The 22,128-nt window shown below is 50.7% G+C and overlaps 2 protein-coding genes across 8 annotated transcripts in view; one reads left to right on the top strand and one right to left on the bottom strand.

The window, feature by feature from the left end:
* MED15 (mediator complex subunit 15) overlaps positions 1-3,372 on the bottom strand; it is a 32,178-nt gene extending 28,806 nt beyond the window's left edge. For 4 of the 5 annotated variants that reach the window (XM_087913519.1, XM_087913520.1, XM_026717008.2 and 1 more), the window contains exons 1-3: positions 3,247-3,372; positions 989-1,076; positions 168-219 (exon numbers count right to left, since the gene is read on the bottom strand). Coding sequence is in view for 3 of the 5 variants with exons in the window: in XM_026717008.2 (XP_026572793.2) it covers positions 168-219; positions 989-1,076; positions 3,247-3,302 (196 nt within the window). In the remaining 2 variants the exon portion in view is untranslated. The remainder of the gene's footprint in view (positions 1-167; positions 220-988; positions 1,077-3,246) is intronic. The other variant, XM_087913518.1, reaches the window with a different exon arrangement.
* Positions 3,373-3,406: 34 nt separating this feature from the next.
* Positions 3,407-22,071, top strand: KLHL22 (kelch like family member 22). 3 transcript variants are annotated; one of them, XM_087913522.1, is made up of 8 exons: positions 3,412-3,546; positions 7,128-7,495; positions 9,011-9,176; positions 10,843-10,958; positions 13,283-14,001; positions 14,539-14,731; positions 20,286-20,519; positions 21,216-22,071. In XM_087913522.1, exons 4-8 carry the CDS (start codon positions 10,854-10,856, stop codon positions 21,591-21,593), a joined length of 1,629 nt encoding a protein of 542 aa, XP_087769648.1. In that variant the 5' UTR covers positions 3,412-3,546; positions 7,128-7,495; positions 9,011-9,176; positions 10,843-10,853; the 3' UTR covers positions 21,594-22,071. The 3 variants fall into 3 exon arrangements, with proteins under 3 accessions (XP_026572864.1, XP_087769648.1, XP_087769647.1); XM_026717079.2 differs by lacking the exon at positions 10,843-10,958 and having other exon boundaries at positions 3,407-3,546; XM_087913521.1 differs by lacking the exons at positions 3,412-3,546; positions 7,128-7,495 and having other exon boundaries at positions 9,093-9,176; positions 10,845-10,958.
* Positions 22,072-22,128: the final 57 nt, after the last annotated feature.

The raw sequence follows: 22,128 nt of genomic DNA, 5'->3' as shown, positions 1-22,128 counted from the left end.
TTTCTCAGCTGTTGGGAACCTGGCTCCAAATTCGAACTGCAGAAATGCTGGGTGGGGGTGAAGACTTGAGGTGAGCTCTCCCTACTCTGGCTCCTTCCCACGCAGGGCCAAGGCAGCCAGGAGAAACGTCCTTAAGCCGGTCCACAGAAACACCAAGGGCTACTTACGAATGTCCCGGAAATGGATGATGAGCCTTGCCACGAGAGAGAGATATTCGTCCTAGAATTAGAAAGGGGAAATGCACTGTGCAAGGCAGCGGGGGGCGGGGGGGGGCAGGCGAGGGCTGATGGGACTTCTTGTCCCATCCGGCTGGGCCTGCAGGCCTTTGTGGGGCAGGGGAGAAAGGCCCCAGGAGTGGGAGGGTGGCCCAGGCAGAAGCAGCCACCACCGGAGCCGAAGGGCTTGGGTGGGTGGGTTCCGGGGATCTCTCCCTGGATCCAGTGGAACCCGGCTGTTGCTCTCCTATCTCCTCGATCCATGGGGCTCAGAAACCGTCACAAACCCTCCTGCGCTGCCTTGCGGTCCAGGACCTCTCTGGCCCAAGAGCTGGGAGGGGCAGATCCCCCATTCACTTCAGGGTGCAGTGACGGAGGGGGAGCCGGCTCAGCTGGAGGAAGGGGGGGAGGGCGCAGCGTCCCTGCTCTGACCCTTCGGCTTCCCAGCCGCTTGCAGTCTCCCTGCTCCTACTCGGGCACCTTCACCACTAGGCCGGGCTTCCTGTTGGCCTGGGGGTGGGGAGGAGAACCTCCTCCCCTTAAGAAGCATTTCCAACATCCAAGCGGAGCCTCCTCTCCAGAAACATCCATCCCAGCCTACACAGACCTCCCCTTCCTCCGTGGCCCCAGGCCAAGAGCAGGGTGCCCCCAGAGGGAACTCCTGTGTGGAGGCTGCCTCGTCTTTAGGGCCACCAGCCAGCCAGCTTCTCCTTGCAAGGGCCACCCTCCCACCTGTTTCCCCCCTCCACCCAGCAAGAAAAGGAACTTCTTACCCGCGTTTTGGCCTTCATGAAAACATGGTTTTCCATTTCTTTGCTGGTCTTAGTATGAGCCACGCCAGCCTTCCTCATGGCCTCTTCGCTGCAAGAAACAAAGAGGCAAGCTCAGCTTTGCAGGGGCTCCTGGGACAACTCCCCAATATTTAGGAATGGGCCTGGCGCTTCCCTGGCTTCTCTTCATGCCAGAAAACACTCTGAAAACAGCTTTGGATTTTGTTCAGTCGTTTTTTTTCCCCCAGGAAACTCCTGGGAAGACTGGTGGCCAAAGCCCTTCGCTGCCGGTCAGGGCTTGGATGTGAACCGAGGCGGCTCTTTCCTGAGTGGATGCTGGGCTTCTCCTGCACCAGCCCCATTCGCTTCCCCGGTAGCACAGCCCAGGATCCAGACCCAGCCAGTTGCCTTGCAGAAGGATGCTTCCTTGCCTAAAAGCAGCAGCAAGCAGCTGGGACAGCGCCGGGCATTGCAGTTGCACCGGCTCCCTTGGGCTACAAAGCCCCTGCATCCACTTTTCTTCACGGGGATAAAAGTCTTCTGTGGCAGGAGCAATTCTGGGTCAGGGCATCTCAATGGGTCGGATCGGAGAGGGGGATCAAAGGACCCCCCCTCCCCCCATCAAAGCTGAGGATCCTGGACTCCTCCAGTTAGATAGAGGGCTTTACCGCAAGTGTCTTCATTTACCGTTTCAGGTTGTGGTTTCCATATATTACTAGGGCCAGCTTCCAAGGGCGAGAGACACAAATATAGGCAAATTAACACAGGATCAGAAAGGCCTGCACAACTAAGCGCAAACCATTCAGACTTCGTGTCATGGTGGACGCATCAGGCTAGAAACGGAGAGGCGGTGAGTTCTAGTTCTGCCTGGGCCAGTCACTTTCTCTCAGCCCTACCAAGGAGGCAAGGGGAAACTCTTTCCAAGGAAACTGCAAGGATGAACCCAAGCAGTCTCAGAGACTCAGACATGGTGCAACAGAAGGAGGAAAAACCCCATAAACATCAAAGGCTGGGATCCCCTTGATTACTGCCACTGTTGTTTGCTGCTACAGGAGAAAATATTCTGTGTTGATTATGACAAATTTCAGGGACTGCTCAGTTTGAATGGGGTCCCAGCAACTGAAGCAACCAAAGATGTAGCAGGAATGTGCTTTTCTTTTATGCGCTGCATCAGCTTCCCAGGGGAAAGTAAAAAACAAAAATCATTTTTTATTGTGGTAAGCCACCCAAACTAGCCTTTTTTTGTGTTTTGAGGGGAATGTGAAAAATACCAGATGTTATTTATAAAAAAAAAAAAACGGAGTCCTGACAGGTCTAACTCCTTCTTAGTATAGCCAGCTGAATAAGAAGCACTTGAGGGTCAAACTCATCTCATCTGCAAATAAATTTAAATGAAACATAGGTCTTATCTCCCACTTTCACCCCACAAATCTGATTATGGCATCGGAGTTCTACTATTGCAATGCTTCTGTGGCTGGACTGAACGATAAAGGCGACACAAGAGGCATCTGCTTGGCGCCGCTTGAAGGGGACACGAATCACGGCTCCTTGAACCAGAGCGGCATTCGGCCTATAAATATCCTCCATCGCCTTCAGAAAATGAAAGGCGAGGTGAGTTTTGCAAAAGGAACCCCAAAGCTTTGGGCACATCTAGGGACCCAAAGGCCCGGGGAAGTTTAATTTGACTTCATTGTAAAACAGTCCTGGGGGGGGGGACGACACAGACACCCCCCAGGACTGTTTTACAATGAAGTCAGATTTGGGGGGTTTGCACAGAAGCAGGAAGGCGCCTTTGGGTCCCCAGGAGACCCGGCCTAAAACGTGGCTGGCTGGGGGATCCTGGGAGGGGAAGGCCGCCAGGCTTACAGGGCCCAGGTTGGAGACCCCCGGCCCACCACACGATTTCCGGGCAAGAGTTCGCAACGGGCCGCCTTCCGTCCGCCTGCATTGGAGGTTATCCGGGCAGGCCTGTCTCCGAGGCGGGCCAGGCCGCTCCGGCCCCCACTTCCCACCTGGCTCTCCCTGCAGGGAAGGCGCGGGGGGAAACAGGGGGCGGCTTTCCCTGTCGGACCCCCCATCCGAGGGCGGGCGGTGGGGGGGGCTCTGCGTTGCCTCCCACCGGGGCCCGGCAGGCAGCTGCGTGGTGGCGGGGGGTCCTCAGGGCGGGCCGGCCGCCTTTCCCCGGCCCAGAGGTGGGGCCACTGGGGGCTCCCCGAGCCGCTCCGCAGGCCCCACCCCCCCCCCGCCGGCCCCGCACTCACATCTGGCTGACCAGCTTCTGCCGGAAGTTGGCGCTGCGCCAATCGCTATCCTCCATCCCGCTGCTGCTGCCGCCGCCGCCGCCGCCGCCACGGGCGCCCGAGCTAGAGCGCCTCCTCCTCCTCCTCCTCCTCTTCCGCAGGGCCGCCGGAAGTGGTGGGGGGGGTGGGGGGCGGCGCGCGGCATGCCGGGAAGCGGAGTTCCGCAGGGGCGCTTCCTGCCCGGCCTATTCCGGGGTGGGTTGAAGGGCTTTGGCGGCGCTGGGCGGGACCGCAGGGGATTCCTTCCCCTTCTCCGGCCAGGTAGGGGCGGCGAGGCCGTTGGGCTGTGGCGGGAGAGAGGCCGCGGGGGTGGGGGCGGCGGACTTCGCCCGGGAGGCTGGAGGGAGCCGGGAGAGCCTCCTGCGGGGAAGCCCCTTCACAGGGAGCTGCCGAGCAGGGCTCCCAGGCGGGTCCCAGGCCCGGAAGCCCCGCCGAGAGGTCGGGAGCCGGAGGAGGGAGTCGGGGGTCGGGGAAATCTCCGTTGGAAGGAAAACCCCCCATTCATGGGGGTCCCTGCCCCCCCATTCCAGCGGGCCCTCTTTGTGCAGCTGGGTGCAGACACCGCCTGGGGCTCTTTGGCTCTGCTGGGCTGAAGCGGGGTCGGGGGGTGGGGGTCGGGAGGGCTTCCCCGGTGCTCCCGAGGGAGAGGAGGCGCCCGGGAACAGCCCAAGGAAAGCCCCCAATGGTGCTGGGGTCGGGCGGGGGGGATCAAAGGCCAGCCGTACACACAGTCTGCAGGTGGGACGGAGCCAGGAAGACCCACGGCCCCCAAAGCCGGCTCGAAAGGCAGGCCAGTCCGCTTGGCCACTGAGCCAGGAGCAGCTCTGTCTCCGAAGAAGCTGCGCGTCTCTTGTCTCCCCGCAAGCGTTTCATGTGCTTTTAATCCACACTATATTCTTCCCAGCAACGGGACATCGTCTCTCAGCGCTAAACGTTGCCAGGCATCTCATCTGCATTTACAACAAACTTTATTTTCATCAAATGCCGCTCTTTGCATTCAGCAGAACATCTTAAACTCCACATTCTTGCAAAACTTTCTGAATCCATATCTATTCACTGCATCATGCTTTAACACAGGGGTCTCCAACCTTGGCCACTTTAAGCCTGGAGGACTTCAACTCCCAGAATTCCCCAGCCAGCTGGCTGGGGAATTCTGGGAGTTGAAGTCCTCCAGGCTTAAAGTGGCCAAGGTTGGAGACCCCTGCTTTAACACACAGGTGTCAAACTCGTGACACACTGGCCATGCCCACCCGCGTTTTAGTGAAGGGAACAAAATTGCAATACGTGATGTGACATCATGAATTTGACACTGCTGCTTTAACCTCTCTCAATATATACCATCTAAATTGCAACCTTCAACAGCTTCATTTTTACACTTCATTTTCATCCTCTTTAAAGCCAATCATATCGTTATCTACCTCTTGACATCAACAGCATTACACCTCCTAAAATATTATTCTCAGCCATTCCCCAGCAGGAAATGTTTGGGACAGAACCAGGGAGAAACAGCCACCAAAAGCTTTTTGGCAAGAAAGGAGTAGTTCTGTTTCAGAAGGTCATATATTTGTTTGTTACATTTCTGAATTGCCCACCTCCATTAAGAGGGACTTTGGACAGTGTACAGAAAAACGTTAAAATGTAAAACAATGTATATAAAAGTTGAAAAAAATTAAAGGGAGGCAAGGAATTTAAATTAGTTGAAAGGTGAAGGGAGGATTAACCAGCCCACGGGTGAGTACTCCCCAGGGCTACCCCTGCAAGGCCACAGAGCCACAGGTTCACTCCTTTTTGGAAGGAGAGAGTTGGGGGCTGCCTCACTGCCAGGGTAAGAATATTCCACAGGTGGGAGCAATGGCAGAGAACGGCCCTCTTCCTAGACTGTGCCAGTGGGAGTTCTTTAACTGTCAGGACCTGCGACATACCTTCCCTGCCTGACCAGATGGGATGGGCTGATGTAATGGGACAAAGACAGTTTCATAGTTAGCCTAGGCCTATGCCACATAGGGCTTTGTGGGTCACAACCAACACCTTGAATTTGACCCGGAAGCAAACCGGCACCCAATACAGCTCATGGAGCACAGTTGTTATGTACACTTCTTTGGATCCCTAAAATTGGCTGTGTGGCCATCTTTTGTACCAGCATGGGGTAGCTGCATATAGAGCATATTGCAATAGTCCAAGCGGGAGATGACCAGGACATGAGTGATCGAGGGAAGGTCCTCCCTATCCAGGAAAGGGCATAATTAGCCCACCACATGGAGCTGAGAAGAGTCCCTCTTGGCCATAGCTGCCACCAGCTTTGGAGGAGGAACTATCAGTCCAGCAGCACCCACGGATTACACATCATGTCTATATGGGCTAGTGGAATCTCATCTAAGACCAAAGTTAATAAACTCCTGGATGCAAAGGGCCTATAGCCACTACATCTTACCAGGGCTTGGCTGAAGGCTATGGTTATCCATCCAGGCCCCCACAGCCTCCAGGCACTACAAAAGGGTGTCCACTCACTCCATCTTGGGTATATAGCTGGGGATCATCAGCATACTATTGGTACCTCATCCTGTGTTGATGGATGATCTCACACGATGGTTTCATGTAGATGTTAAACAGGAGTAGGGGGAGCCCTGTGGCATCTCACAAAGGAGGGGCTGAGAGCTGGGCCTCCTGCTCCCTATCAACACTGGTTGGGATTGACCTTGGAGGAAAGAGGTGAACCAGTGCAGAACTATGCATCCCAACCCGAACTCCCTAGGTTGGCCCACCAGGCTACCGTAGTTGATGGTATTGAAAGCCATTGAGAAGACGAAAAAGGATGGATGCAACACGTCGATCCAGCTCCAGCCAGAGAACATCCACGAGTGTCACCAATGCCATTTTGAACCATATCCAAACCTGAAACCTGACTAAAAAGTGTGCAGATAATCCATCTAAAAACTATTTAAAATAGTTTGGCGCTCTTCCAGACGTGAACAACACCTAAATGGCTGTTACAGAATGCTGGTCAGGTCTCTGCCTTCTCCCTTGGCCAGGCCAAAAGGGCTGGGGACAGGGTCCATTGACTGAAGATGAAAGCAGCCTAATGTCGTCCCCGGACTCCCATCCTCCATGAGGGGTCCTAGGTTGTGCAACAAGGGTTGTGTCAATGGAAGGGGGGCAAATGACACCAGAACAGCTACAGATAAGTTTAGGCTGCCTCTGAGGCAAGATGGGGTGAGCCAAAGACTATACAAGTGGTCGAGAAACCGTCTTCTGTGTGAAGGACCACCAGCCTTCCATGCCTTTTTAGAGCCACTAAGCCAGGGGTCCCCAACCACCGGTCCGGAGACCGGTACCAGTCCGTGGAACAATTTCTACCGGGCCACCGGTTTGCTGGGCGCTGCCATCTTGTTTTGATGAAAAAGTGCTTCCAGTGAGCTTTTCCAGTTGAAGCGGCGTTTGGGTGCTGAAAGAATCCTCGCGCCTTAGTTTCATCAAAGCGGGGGCGGCGTTGAACAAAACTAAGGCGTGAGGATTCTTTCAGCACGCATGGCAAGGCGAGCGAGCGACCGTCCCAAAGCCGTCGCAAGCCCATCGACACAGGTACAAAGGAGGAGTTGAAGGTGGCGGGAGAAGCGGGGGACGGCTGGCTGGACGGTCACTCGGCTCGCCTTGCCATGCGTGCTGATGCCGGTACCGGCCGCGGATGATTTTGTGATGCCGGTACTGGGCCGCTGCACAAAAAGGTTGGGGACCACTGCACTAAGCCCATTGATGGCCCAGGGTTTTTTTGGGGGAGGATAGCATTGGGCTGCCTTTTTGTGCCAAAAGGGTTGGGTTCCATCCATCATCTCTTTTTTTTGTAGATAAGAGCCTGCAATTTGTGTTCCTGGCAATGGGCACAAATGAAAGTTTTGGAACGAGGAAATCAGCCTAACTGAAACCAGTTGTTCCTCGGGGAACCCCAGTTGCTGTGCCCTCGGATTCTCAAGGAGGTTCTGCCCAGGATGGCGGGTCAGCAGGAGGAGACGGAGCCGCTCAAGATCCCCCTGGAGCCTTTCGCCAAGAAGTGCTCCAGCAAGACCTACCACAGCGCTGGGCACTCCCAGACCCTGCTGAGTGGCCTGGGGGCTCTCCGGGACCGTGGCATTCTCTTTGATGTTGTTCTGCACGTAGAGGGGAAGACCATCGAGGCTCATCGCATCCTCCTAGCCGCATCCTGTGATTACTTCAGGTCTGTGCCTATGACGAAACTAATTCTGAAATTGCTGGATAGGAGCTAGGAGCAGTGGAAAAGTAAAACACGGCTGTTTGAAACCGGCAAACTCTGACTTGATGATTAAGCAAAGCTGCATCTCATTGGATCATTAGATTTAATCAAATTTATCAAACCAAATTTAGCATTTGTCTTCCCGCTTCTTACCTGTAATCCTGTTTCTGCCTATTTAAGAAGCATTTGCAAAACATGAGTGTTGCTTGGTCCTTTGCTTTGGCAAGGTTAGGTCTGTGTCTTCCTTTACAAAATTCTGCGGTGGAATCAGTCAAAGGAAGAACGAAGAAGCTCTTTTCAGTGCAGGATGCTGACGTGGCCTGTCATCCCATAATTAGACAGCCGTACCTAGAAAGAACTTCAAGTAACTAAATCAGTGTATCCTCTTACACAAACAGCTCTCACAACGGGCACCTAAAATTGCAGTGTGCTTTCCTGAAGTTAATTGTGGCACAATTCCCTGGAGGAAACAGCATTTGCCCTCTTCCGTCTCCAGTTGTGCGGGCTGTAGTTGTGCCTCCCTTTAATCTGTAGCTTGGGAGTATGGGGGCTCAGTGATTATCAATGCTGAGCTTGTCAGTTGGAAAGCCGACAGCCCGGGTTTGAGACCTGAATGCTACACTATGGGGTGAGCTCCCATTACCCGCCCCAGTTCCTGCCCATCTAGCAGTTCAAAAGCATGCAAGTGCAAGTAGATAAATAGGTACCACTTTGGTGGGAAGGTAACAGCATCCCATGTGCCTCACTGTGTAGTCACGCTGGTCACACGACCACGAAAATATCTTCAGATAATGCTGGCTCCCTCGGCCAAGAGATGGAGATGACTACCACCCCCCAGGGTTGGATATGACTGGATTGGAGAAACCTTTATCTGACCTTTTAATCTGTGGACTAAATATGCTCCCTTCCTCCCATGACTTAGTCTCCTGGTCTTCCCTCCCCACCGCAATCCTGGCAGTTCTTCCCTTATGCGCCACAGTCTGCCCCCCTTAAAATGCGAGGGGTGGGATTCCAGATTCTTGAGAACCTCACCTGCACAGAATAGAGCCAAGCTTTCACTTCCTGTAACCGGGAGCATTGGGCACCTGTTCATGCAACCTGGCTTTGAATGGAGTTCAGGTTCTCTTTCCCATGTACTAAGGCCGTGGATTCTGGGCCTTTGTCCTGTGTCTCGGTCATCCTGGTCTCACTCGGGCTCTCGGCTATGGCTTAGCGAAGATGACGACTCAGGGAGAAGTCCCAGAAGTGGCAAGTGGGTTGTGTGCGGAGGAGGCGACGTTGTGGATCCCAGCCTGGCATATCATCTGTATCATGCCTGAGTGGACCATCAGGGTCCTCCTGTCAGCACATCTCGCCTTGCCATCTCCATAGGAAATAGGGCAGTGCAAGGACGAGTTTAAAAACACCGCATTATGGAATTATTGTCCATTATACTTTTCATTGGGAGAAGTAACTGAAAGAAGATCTTTCCTTTTGCAGGGGAATGTTTGCTGGCGGACTCAGAGAAATGGAACAGGAAGAAATTCATATTCAGGGCATCTCTTACAATGCCATGTGTAAAATCCTGAATTTCATCTACACTTCGGACCTGGAACTTGGCTTCAACAATGTGCAAGAAATTCTCGCTGCATCTTGTCAGCTACAGGTGAGGTTTGGCAGCTCTAAACGAGATGTGAGATGTGTTAGGGAAGGAAGGCGGCTCCTTTATTAAGGGAGATCAGATAGTTTTGTTGGCCTGGGCTCTGCCACACCACACACTCCTCAAGAACGGCACCATGAGCCCATCCATAGTCCAGGCAGTTAGGGATCTGTCTAACGTGTGAGCTACTGGTGTGATGAAAAATGGCTTTAAAAGTTTTGGATCTTTGAAATTCTTTTACGTGATAAAGTAATAAATAAAGATCCCCAAATCCACTGGGACCATAGTGAAATCTGCCTCTATGGTCCTCATGAGGGTACCCTACCCACCCACACACACACACACATTTTGGATCTTGCCGCCTCGCTGTGTGGTGAAGAAAAGTGTCCCAGCTCCCCTATATCTCCCTTTTCTGCCCTTCAGGAAGGCCTCCCCAGTGGATCTCGGCCTGTGGGCAGAATTAGGGAGGGCTGGCCGCTGGTCAAAATGCAGTGCCATGTCCGGGGATCCCTGGCCCTTCTCCAGAGAGGCCCAGTGGTGAAGAAGCCCAAGCTGGGTCCGTAGATCAGAGGCTTTAGAATTGTCCAGCTTGGAAAGCTGGGCCGGTCTAGCCCTCTTGGGGCCTGCGGTGGGTCCAAGGGGCCCGGATGCTGAAAGAGAAGCAGCCCAGAGGCTCCGTCAGGATTGGCAGGAGGATGCCTTGAACTTGGAAGGGCTGCTAGGAAGAGGGAGAGCGGCTCACGGAGGGAAGGGAGTCCCGTGATCTCAGGTTGACGGGCAGAAGGAGATACGGCGGGACCGTTCTCAGGGAAAGGTGCACGGAGGGCCTATTCTGGCTCCCTGGATTCAGCCCTGATGCAGGTCAACAGATCCTCGGCTCCAGGGGCTGCTTCTAAATACCAGGTCATTTTGCAGTAAAAGGGCCTTCCTCATCCAGGATTTTATCATGGAGGAGAGAGTCAACTTGATGTGCCTACATGAGCTAGGATGGACACTCCCCTCTTGGAAGAGGCCTCTGCCTGGGTTTCAGGTATGGCAACGGCTGCAGCAGTGAATTATTATTGTCTTAGGCACTCAGAGGCCCCACAGCTTACTGGGTCTGAGATCCTGTTGGTGAGTTTGGGCTCCAGGACCCCGATGAGATTGTGGCCAGCAGCCTCTCCACAGCACAATGGCTCCCCTTCCCCCATTGGTGGCAGAATTTCCAAGTCTTTGCGCGCTGAGAGATTTTGTGTCCCTCGGCAGCTCGGGCATTCATGGCCACCCCGGACGCAATTCATGCCATTGGGGGCCTGATGTGCACTGCGGGCCACTTTTGATCTGGGCTTTTATCTTGAGGTGACATCTGAATATAAAGAATGAGCGTCCTTGTTGAACTGAGCAGCGATAGAAATAGATGAAATAAATAAGGTTAATATTGACCCCTTGTCATGGTCTGACCGTTCCCTGACTGCTCTGGATCCCTTTGGGGTGGCTTGGCCCATTAGGGAGGTGATCCTATTCAGTCGGCCTTCCCTGAAAGACTCCACTGGGATTCAGGGAGAGTTCCCCGCGGCTCTGCGGCAGAATTCCAGTGGAGGCCTTAGTCGCTACCTAGAATGAGAAGGTGACGTGACACCTCTGGGCCTCTCCCTGTTTAGGGATCTCATAGAGTTCATTGGTTTTTCAAAAGAGTTTTAGGAAATGAAACAACAGAAGAGACACCCGGAGCACCACTGGAGAGAGATGAGGGAATCTGGCCTAACATGTATAAGAGCCTACATTAAGGACTGCGTTGTAGTAATAAAGGTAACAGAATATAATTATTGTTCCCCTCTTATTTCATCTGCTGGGTGCTAACCAACAGCTGCCGTTAAGGTGACCTGATCTGAACTAGGAAGGAAGGGGCAAGAGGAACATCTGCAGAGCTGCTGAGAGGATTAGACCGAGTCCTTGATGAATAATCGCTTGGGCCCTGTCTAAGCGTAGGCCCAACTATGCATGTTCTCTTGAGGTGACTCAGACACAAACTGGTTTAGTTATCTGAGAAGAGCATGAATGCCGTGAAGCTCGAGGGGAACGGGGTCCTCAGGACGGGGTGGCGGTCGGTGAATGAGAGCCATTTCCCCCAAGGTTGGTCAGAGGCCTCCTGGGAGATAATGAACGCCAGGACCCAAGCAGTGATAATTTCATGCTTGGGTGAGGGATGTTCAAGAAGCAGTGGTCCATCTCTCCCTCAAAGAGGCATCACTGGACCAACAGTGCTAGATAATCGCAGAGGGTCTTCGAGGAACCAGATTATCTGGATCCCCTAGCCAGTACCCGGGCGTGGCATTGATCCTACCTAGGTATGTCATGAAAGGAATAATGAGTCCCTTCTACAGATTTCTTTTATGTGGGCCAACTCGGGGTACTGGGAGTGGGGAACATTGGTATATGTGCAACAGTTGTGCCTGCTGTGGAGAGAAAAGGCTACCCACATTCAGACTGTTGTAATCCAGCGTACAGTGAATCTGGCTAGAAAGAGCATTCAGAAGCCCAGAATGTGGTGGCGCACATGGTCACGGGTGCACTTTGGTACACAGAGTAGCTAATGTATGAGCTACATCGGACGCTAAGGGCAAGCCAAGGTGCTGGTGTTCAGCCCTTCGTGGCAAGGGGACAACCATCATTGATGGTTTCTCTTCTCCCATCCTGTATGTTCTGACAGGATGGGGATGCTTCTGATCCTGCCAATCAAATAACACTGTTAGGAATATACCCCTAGCAAGATCTGCAGGGCAGTCAGGCAGGCAGGCAAAATATGTGAGATATCGTGTTGTGTAGCTTACACTCAGTAAACCATACACAGTGCCAATTAAAGTAGTTTTATTCCAGCAAGAGTTAAAGCATAGTCAAAACAGTCCATATATCATTCACTTATTTCAGTCCGTCCAGGGATTATTCATTTGCAAATTCCAGTGTCGAAAATGAGAGGTCAGTACACTTACAAAATAACAGTCCGGTGATATATCTCCTCGCAGTAGAGAGAGATATGCACAAACTCAGAAACTCCTCTCTTCCTTTCTGCAACTCCAGTAATTGCCAGCAAAGCGTCAGGGAATCGTCAGCGTCTCATCAGCGTCTCATCAGCATCTCTTGCTCCCTCTTATGGTGTTTTCACACCACACCCAAATTACATGCTTTGCATTTAAAGTAACACACTCAAACTAAGAATCATAGCTTATATATATATTATCTTACCCAAACTAGTTAGGTGACCAATGCTATACCTAACATACACCACTTTATAGGAACCAGGTTTCTAACCCTGCCTCAGGCACAAAGCCAGCTTGGGGACTTAGGGCTGCTTCTATCCCTCAGCCTGAGGAAGCAACCTATGGCGACCCCCTTGCCAAAAAAACATCGAGGAAGGTGGTCCTTTTCCCAAGAGCGGAGCCAGGAAGTGAGATGATCCTGCTGTACAATTATGGCTTGTATGCTTGCTTCCTCTCCTTTGTTACACGGTATTGACATTTTCTTCACATGGGATGATTTTAATCCTTGTTACCGGCCCAGAGTTGCTTGGCACCTGTAACACAAAACCATTCATTTCAAAAGGCAAGAGATGCCATCCAACAAGGTAATTTCTTCACCATATTTCAGTCTGGTTGACTTCCTAGAAGTATTCAGAATCTGGGTTACATTTGCATTTGTTTTTCTCATATAAATTTAGTGTTGGGTATTTGGCATGTTTATTATCCAAGCTTTTGGTAATAATCTCGCAATGATCGTGTTAATATAGATGTCAGAGAATTGGCCCCATGGAAACCTGCTCGGTTCCGCTCCTATTCTGTTCTTGCATGGCCCTGATGACTGAAATGGCCGCTACTTGGGAAAAAGGATTAACTGCCCTTTTCTTGCGTGAATGTTCCATGGCTAATAAAGTTTTGTCGGTAGGCTGATCTCAAATCCATCAAACAGATGATTTTTTTTGCAATGGTGAGACTTACAGATTAAATTTATTTTGATCCCATCTATGAATTTACCAGAAATGTGCAATTACAAAGATTAGGTGCGTTATTTTGAAGGCCCAGAATTGCTCCTTCTCATATCTCTTTCCTGTCCCTTTGTGCCTTTCTCCTCTTTTGTAGATCTCCGAGATCATCCAGTTCTGCTGTGACTTCCTCATGCTTTGGGTGGATGATGAGAACATTGTGGACATGTATAGACTGGCTGATCTCTTTGATTTGTGTTACCTGACAGAGAAGCTGGATGCCTACTTTCTGAAAAACTTTGTTACCCTCTCAAAGACAGAGACCTACCGCCAACTTCCCCTGGAGAAGGTCTACGCCCTCCTCAACAGTAACCTCTTGGAGGTGAACTCTGAGAACGAGGTCTACGAAGGGGCCCTCCTTTACCATTACACGCCAGAAGAACTGGAGACAGATCAGGTTTCCCTGATGGAGCCTCCTAAGCTGCTGGAGACGGTCCGTTTTCCTCTGATGGAGTTCCAAATTCTGCAGAGACTCCACAACAAGTTAAGTTCCTGTCCGTTAAAGGAGACAGTGGCTAATGCCCTAATGTACCATAAGAACGAGTGCTTCCAGCCGGTGCTTCAGAATATGCACACACAACTGAGGTCGGAGTTCCACTGTGTGGTAGGCTTTGGGGGGATGCACTCCACCTCATCTACGGCCCTCAGCAACCAAGCCCAGTACTTGAACCCACTTTTGGACGAATGGGGGCATTTCACAACAGCCTTGTCTCCAAGAATGTCCAATCAGGGAATAGCTGTCCTCAACAATTTTGTATATCTGATTGGCGGAGATAACAACGTTCGAGGTTTTCGAGCAGAATCCAGATGTTGGAGGTAAGAGAATCCCTTTCAGGAATGTATAAATTGCCCCTATTCCCAGTGCCTGCGGTGTCTTCAGTTCCTGGGGAAATAGGCCCAGGGCCCTCCCAACTATCCCAGAGCTGCCTTAAAAGGCCTAATGGCTCAGTTACTCTAGCTAGGTTCTTCAACACCTCTTCTCAGGTGGGAAACAGGAGCAGATCCATTTTGGTAATGAAAAGATTGCAAGCCCAACTGTTCTAGTAGTGCGCTGTTTGAACAGAACAAGAAAGAGGACGGCTGTTGTGGAACAGAAATGGTTTGGAAGCCGCCAGGGATGGTGACTAACCGGACTGGGGTGGCAGCAGAAGAGAACATACAAGACAAGGGGCCACTGCTCAGTTGCTTAGGGGGAGACAGTTGTGATTTGCACAGGCCGAGTCCAAGAAATGCTGGTGGCCTCCATTGGTCCCTATAGTGGGAAATGGGTGGGTGGGCGGAGATTAGAGTTGTGCTTGAGACCCCACCCCTCTAACCCTCTTGGGGAATCTGTCTGTCCTGTTTCTTTGCAAGGTATGACCCAAGATTCAATAAGTGGCTCCAGATCCAGCCCTTGCAGCAGGAGCATGCGGATCTCTCTGTCTGCGCAGTGGGCGGGGCGATCTATGCGGTGGCTGGGCGCAACTACCGGCAGGACCTTCGAGAGGTGGAAAAATACAACCCCCAAACCAACAGCTGGGAATACGTGGCTCCTCTCCAGAAGGAGGTAAGGAGGGAGGGGCAGGCAGCTCTTTGGCCTGAAGGCCCCCCTCCCTTCCCCGGAGACGATGAGTGCCGTGCCTAGTTGGGCTGGCAGGCTGACCCATCTGGCAGTTGGGTAGGAGCCTTGCCCAAAAATCTCTCCTTGGATGGAATGGCCCCTCTGAATGTGGCTGTGTCCCTGATCTGAACAAGGCCCGCGCTAGGGGTATCCGGGGTGGGGGGTGAGGAGGAATAAGCTTTGGATGCCCCAGCCCTGCCCACCTGGTGGAACTTAGTGGAACCTCAGGCCTCGCCCTGTTAGCGGACGACCAGTTCTGAATGCAAAAGCAATCCGGGGCTGCTTGCCTCTTAGCGGTTAAGCGTAATGCTCAGTCCTGGGATAATTTGCCTGGCCAAATGCAAAATTGCTTCTGTGGTCTTCATGGAGGGTTTTTATTCTCTGCCCTTTGCCAGCTCCCAGGGGGCTTAGAGTCAAGGCGCAATGAAACCCTGAATATGAAACAAGTTACCATAGACCAAAAACGGCGTTAAATCTCCCTGTCAATTTTAAAAAGATAAACTTACTTAGTTAGGAAAAATCAGGGTCTTGCCTACCAGGTAAACAGCACAGTATGGCATGGGGCCGGGTTACAGGCAGGCCTCACTTAACCCTGGCCATGAGCTTGTCCTATACATCCTTTCAAAGATTTGAATTAGGTAACTCCCATCATGACATCTCCAGGAGATACATCGGTCACATCCAATGAGGGAGTCAGGCAGCACCCCAGTCTATAATATGTCAAGCAAGAAGTCGATAGTTCAGTACAGGCAGGGTGTAGCCATTGGAATGGGCTAGCAGGTCCATTTCAGTGGTCACTTGGTTCTGAGAATGAAACAAAGCAGTACGCATCCTAGTCAACAGTTACTGAGTTTGCAAGGGGCTCAGTAGCCGTTGTTGAATTCTTGGTCTCCAGATAGAAGTTGTCCTTTTATAGTGACAGGACTGCTTAGACTTCCTACCAGACTTGTTTGTAAATCTCAGCGCTCTGAGAGGGGTTCTTAACAGAAGGATTCTTAAACTTCGCCACTTTATAAACACAAACTTTTTAATTGGAGACCATTTAATCAACTCTTCTTCCTGCCGATAAAATGATTTTTTTCCCCATCAAATGAATGAGTTGCTTATTTTTATATAATTACTGAAATCTGGGTTTTATTTTGAAGATAGCCATTGTCGTTTACCAAAGGCAGCTTCTCTTAAACTTCTCTTAAACTCTCCACTGCTTTGCACTCAGCATACATTTGCATCAATACCTGTGTGGAAAACACGTGTGCCTGGCATTCTGGCAGCCCTCTCTCTTGTTCAATTTGAGAAAGGCTGATTTATTCAAGAATCAACTCTTTGTTCTCAGACCTGATGAGGCTAGATTAGCCTCTAATGTAAACAGGAAAAGAAACCATAGATGCACAGTGAAGCCAAAGCCTTTATACAGGTCTGTGCTCCAGGTTTCAAGTGAGTTTTGTTCTTCCATTTTTCCAGGTCAGTGTCACCTAATCCATAGTGACAGTTTAAGAACCACCTGCCTAATAGATCTGTTATACGAGTCCTTTTTTCTAAAGTTTTTCCCAGGATTTCATCAGACTTTTTTGTTCAGTTGTTTCCACTGGGCGGAAGTTGCATTTTTAATATCTCCTTCTATAAAAATTCATCTTGGCCTCCTCTCCTCGCTGCCTTTTCCCGCTCTGACTTTTATCAAAAACTTGCTTCTAAAACTCTGCGTTCAGTTTCCGTTTTCCTTCCGTTTAACAGCTCCAGCCTTCTGTGCTGAGCCTTCCCAGGGCTGCTGCTACTTCCACTTTTCAGGGAGGCCTCTCCTATTAACCCAAGGGCAGCTGAGGCTTTTGGCCTTTCCTCCCCCTTTTGAAAGAAAAAAACTGCAGGAAGCGAGAGCAGAAATACTATGGAAGGACCAGGCTTGGTGGTGGCCTTCCCCATCGTTGCCGTTTTGGGCCATCCTGGGATTTTCATTCCAAAGTCAGGAGCTGTTTTGCGGCTTAGAACCTCGTGCTTCCATCCAGAAGGGGACTCTTTACATCACAACCCATTGTGCTTCGGGAAAAGATAGTTGTCGTTTCCATGCCTGATTGTACAGTATACAAGTTGTACAGCATACAAGCAATAGGCTGACTCTGTAAACCGTTTAGAGAGGAGTGTGAAGCAGTATATAAGTCCAAGTACTGGCGCTATTGCTCTTCCTTTTCCCTCTCCTTCCTTCTATCCATCCATCCATCCATCCATCCATTATTCTGCCCGCTGCCAGGAATTCAATCCTGACCAGATCAAGGTTGACTCAGCCTTCCATCCTACCAAGATTGGTATAATGAGGAGCCAGATTGCCGGGGGCAATACGCTGACTCTGTAAACTGCTTAGAGTGGGCTGGAAAGCACTGTGAAGCGGTATTTATAAGCCTAAGTGCTATTACTATCGAAAAATTTAAAAATCCAGTTAAAAGAAAACTAACCAGGAGGGGGAGGGAGCAAAGTGCACGTGGGCAGTTGGATTGTTCTCTACTCCAAAAGTGCCGTACACTCCACTGGCACAGCCATGTCTCCAGGGCCTTTTGGAAGACCAAACAGGTGAATGAGGATCTCACCTCAGGGGGCCTGAGGTTCCAGAATCAGCTCTTCTTTCTATATTCCCACCAGTGAAAATCCTCGGCTGACGGAATCGGCAGCCTGGCCCTTCTGCTGGCACAGGTGGGGCAGGCTATTCCCATCAGGCTGAGCTGGTTCCTCCAATTGCCTGGACCCTTGCTAGGAAAGTCTTTAAGAGCAACAACCAGCACTTGGAATTGGACCTGGAAGCAAACGGGCACCCGCAGAACAGAGGTATAATATGGGCCACCCTAGAGGCACCAAGGCCTGAACCAGCTGCATTCTGCACCAGCTGAAACTTTCAGATTCTCTTCAAGAGTAGCCCCATGTAGAGCACATTGCGGTAGTCTAAGTGTGAGAGAACCAGGCTTGAATGACTGAGCACAGGGACTCCGTATCCAGGAAAGGGCACAACTAGCGCACAATGTGAAGTTGTGCAAAGGCTCCCCTTGCCACGACTGCCACCTGCTCATGGAGTCCCGGAGAACCCCCAAATTGCACACACGGCGTCTGCCCAGGGTAGTACAACCCCATCCAGAGCTAAAGATATTAAAGTCCTGGAACCCTGGAAGCACCACGTGCCCAAAGCGACTCACTTAAAGGGTTCAGATGAAATCTGTTGTGTTTCCCCCCCACCCCATCCAGACCCTCGCGGCCTCCAGGCACCGCAAGAGGGCAACAATCATTTGGGTCACCCAGGATAGTATTGTCAATATTGAGTTTCATCGGGGCTCTAAAGGAACCTCCTCCCATGGCGGAGAACAGTCTCGCTCCCAGGCTTCATGCAAGTGTTAAAAAGGAGCAGCGAGAGTACCAAGGCTTGCAAGCAGCTGTAGGCTGAACCCCTCATTCTCTAACAACCCCGACTGGAGCCCGTCTTGGGGAAAGGAGCCAAACCAATGCAAGGCTTCACTGCCCAGCCCCATGGGATATACTGTGCTCAATAGTATTGAAAGCTGCTCTGAGAGGTTGAGAGCAAAGGTGGATGCGCTACCCCCACCCACAATTACTGATTACTTAGCACCATTCATCTTCATTCATGCACGGGTTTGCGTGTGTATGTGTGTGTGTGTGTGCTGCTACACTTAAGAAAGACTCCCGGCAATCTACAACACAGGGGACGGCAACGTGAGTTGCGGTGTCACATTGCCATCAGTGATGCATCGCAATGTTTTTTCCCCTTCGCAGAGCTGGGGTGGGTGTGGCCTGCAAATGACACATGGGCTGCCAGTTTGATACCCCCCGACGTACAACATCAAAATCAAAAGGACTCACAAAGCAAATATTTGTAATAAAGTTGCCCTCATTCGTGTTTTGACCCCCCAGCCTTGTTGATTTCAGGATAGCTCAGATGTTCGTGGTCTCCATGGCAACCACGGATCTATCACAAGTCATCAGTAGCCCAGCACCTGCGTCAAAAGCGACACAGTAGATCTGGTGTATGTCTGAGGCAGGTTACGGGAGATATAAACCCCGGTCATGCCATGAGAGATCTGTCTTTGATTGCTTTCAAATTCACTGGTATCCCTCTCTCCCCTGCAGGGAGTTAAGGCTATTTGATCAACCCATTCCACACGAATAACGGACCCCATGGATTTCCAGAGGAAGCTTGGTGGGTGGCTTGACTGAGGCCTTAGGCACCGCCTGGAACGGGTGAATGGTTGGGGTCTTGGGGCCTAGACTGTCTACTATTGACCTCACCCCTTTCCTAAGAGGTCTGTAGGGGGCGTGCATAAGTGCACCAACGTGCACTTACTGCCCCGTCCTATTGTTTCTTTTATTTTTTTATTTTTCTTACACGTATCCATGTATTCATAACCCTGTTTTTTACTTATACCTATTATCTTGTAAGCAATTGACATAAATAAATAAATAACATAACATAACATAACATAACATAACATAACATAACATAACATAACGTATCACCCCATTGCTTTGAGGAATATTCCAAGTATTTTGGAGTTGGACTTTAGCTGGGCAACCCTGGTTCCTGGGGCTTCGTCCTGTGGCACAACCTGGGATGAGCTGGTGATTCTTGAAGAAATAGTTTATGAACTACCAAGATGGAATTGTTCCCAACCCCCCAAAGTCCAAAAGACTCTTCCAATTAAAATTTCTGGATATGGTCATGTGGGCATCTCAGGTGGTGATGAGGCCTCTGTCCGTTGACCTTGACATATTTTGATAAAGATTTGCAGTTGCTGCAGAGAAGAGAAAGGCTAAGCAAGGGATAGAAACTTAAGAGCAGGAATTTATACTGCCCCCCCCCCACTCCTCATTTACACAACACAAGAATGTAACACCTCCAGCTCTCTTCCCAGACACAACCGCTCCCCCCGTTACTTATGGCAGCCGAAAGATGCAAAGCAGTAGAAAAGGTCTTGAAGGCTGACAGATGCCCTAGAATATGGGACCTGAGGCTGTGGCGTTGCCCTCTGTGAAGATTGTTGAGAAGGTGGTCCCTGTAGCTGCAGAGAGTCCTGGCAGAAGCGATCTGCATCTTACTTCAATGCGTAGAGTGGCTAGACTGCTGTAGGATGTAACTTGGGGTGCAGAAGGGGGTTGGCTATGCAGATGCAGGTTGCACTTGAGATAGTTTACAGATGTTATCAATTAACAGTTGTGATGTGTTAAAACCCCAGTTTGATTGAGATCATCTGAGTGAATGCCTTTTAATAAAACACGCTAGTCAGAAAAGGAGCTACAGGACTCCTGATTTTATTTTATTTTTTACTATCAGGGCTAACGTGGCTGCCCTCCTCCTGTGTTTTCCCAGAGTACCCAAAGGTCCATTGAAGGCGTTGCTGCCGAAAATCGTGAAAATTAAGAAACTTGGCGAGGGGCCTGGTGGGGGGGAGAGAAGACCAAGAGTGCTAGTCTCCCTCTCTGCTACTTGTCGCTTTCTGTCCCATTGATACAGGTCTATGCCCATGCAGGAGCAGAACTGGAAGGCAAGATCTACATCACTTGCGGGAGGCGAGGAGAAGAGTACCTCAAAGAGTTGCAGTGCTACGATCCGGCCACCAACCGCTGGGACGCCTTAAGCGACAGTCCCGTCAGAAGAGCTTGGCACGGGATGGCTGCACTGCTGGGGAGGCTGTATGTGATTGGAGGCAGTACCAACGACTCCGGCTACAGAAGAGACGTTCACGAGGTGAGGCAGCCTTTGGCTTTGGCTAATGGCGCTTTTATTGCATGCTGCTGATACCCCGTTTCCCTGAAAATATGACCTACCCTGAAAGTAAGCCCTACCTTGATTTTTCCATGTGCACCCAATATAAGCCATAACCACCACCCCCAAAATAAGCCCTAATTAAGATCCCGCCCACTACAGAGTGCACGGGTAAAAACTAAGCTAGGGTGGGGATGGGGGGGGTTGGAGCTACCCTCGCACACTAGTAGCCAGGCCTCGCACACCCTGACACCTGCCTTGCCAGCCCGTTTCTTCTGCAGCCAGCAAGGCTTTCCTAAAGGCCCCTGTCGCTGATAACAGAGCCCCAGATAGATCTGGAGCTCTGTTATCGGCTGCAGAAGCCTTCAGAAAAGCTTGCTGGCCACAGAAGAAATGGGCTGGCAACGCCTCTGACAGCGAAAAGGAGGCTAGGGGCGATGCATGCAAGCGTGGTTTGTCAGTGGATGAAATTTCTCGAAAATAAGACCTGGTGCCTTTTTTGGTAGCAAAAAAAAATTATAAGACAGGGTCTTATTTTCAGGGAAACAAGGTATTTAGAAGACTTGTGTAGCTTAACGGCCAAATAGAAACACCAAGCTTGAACAAGGCTTGGGTCAGAACAGCTGTTCCCAAATGCTCTTCCTAAAATGACCGCTCTTTTAATGTTGTTTTCTATAGGTTGCTTGCTATACCCCAAGCACTTCTCAGTGGACAACTGTCCGTCCTCTTCATGCCGGGCACGGTGAGCCTGGCATCGCTGTCCTGGGCCACAGGATTTACGTCTTGGGAGGGAGATCTCATAACCGTGGGATCTGTATGGACTACGTTCACATCTACGATGCCGAGAGAGACTGCTGGGAAGAGGGTCCCCAGTTGGAAGATGACATTTCTGGGATGGCGGCCTGCATCCTTACTTTACCAAGGGCGGTTCTTACAGAAGGCGAAATGGGTGTGTCTGACGGACAACGCAAGAGAGTCCAGGATTACTCGGGTGTGTCTGCTGAGGTCCTGAGAATATTAGATTGGGAGGAATTTGAGAGTATGAATGATAATTAGACATTATTTTGGGGTTGGCTTTTCTTATTTGGGCTGCCATCAGAGCTCCAACCCGGAGGAAGCCTGGTGCCATTTAGAAAGCGAAAGCCCTTCGCAAGAAGCCTTTTTGGGTACAGTTCATTAAACTGAGGAAAAGTTCTTTGATGAGAAGCGGAGCATCCTCTTCCTTAAGGAAAACATCAGTCCGGTTGCCTTTTGCAAAAGCACTTTTGAGACACCATGAGCTGAATGACTGAGAATATCTCCATAGATGTACAGCTCGTTGCTTGGCCAGTGGAAAACTTCCAGAAAAAAAAAGACAGTGTAAGTCTTGATCTTCAAATTATTTGCTGATTGGAACAAACCTCAGAAGTTTTAACAGTAAAACAGATGCATCGAATTAACCAGCTACTAAAAGCTTACCCGTGTTGCTTAATTCGTCACAGAAGCTGCATTAAAGATTGTTTGGCATAGTATTTTTTGGCTTTGTTGCACACAACCGTGGCTCCATGTCTTCATTACCTCTGAAAACCATTCCTGATCATCTCTGCATTTT

Source organism: Pseudonaja textilis, chromosome 15 (assembly GCF_049901715.1).
Source record: "Pseudonaja textilis isolate UNSWEBS1 chromosome 15, rPseTex1.2, whole genome shotgun sequence".
Taxonomy (NCBI): Eukaryota; Metazoa; Chordata; class Lepidosauria; order Squamata; family Elapidae; genus Pseudonaja; species Pseudonaja textilis.
The sequence above is the reverse complement of the archived record's forward strand: the minus strand, read 5'-3'. Positions and strand labels throughout refer to the sequence as shown.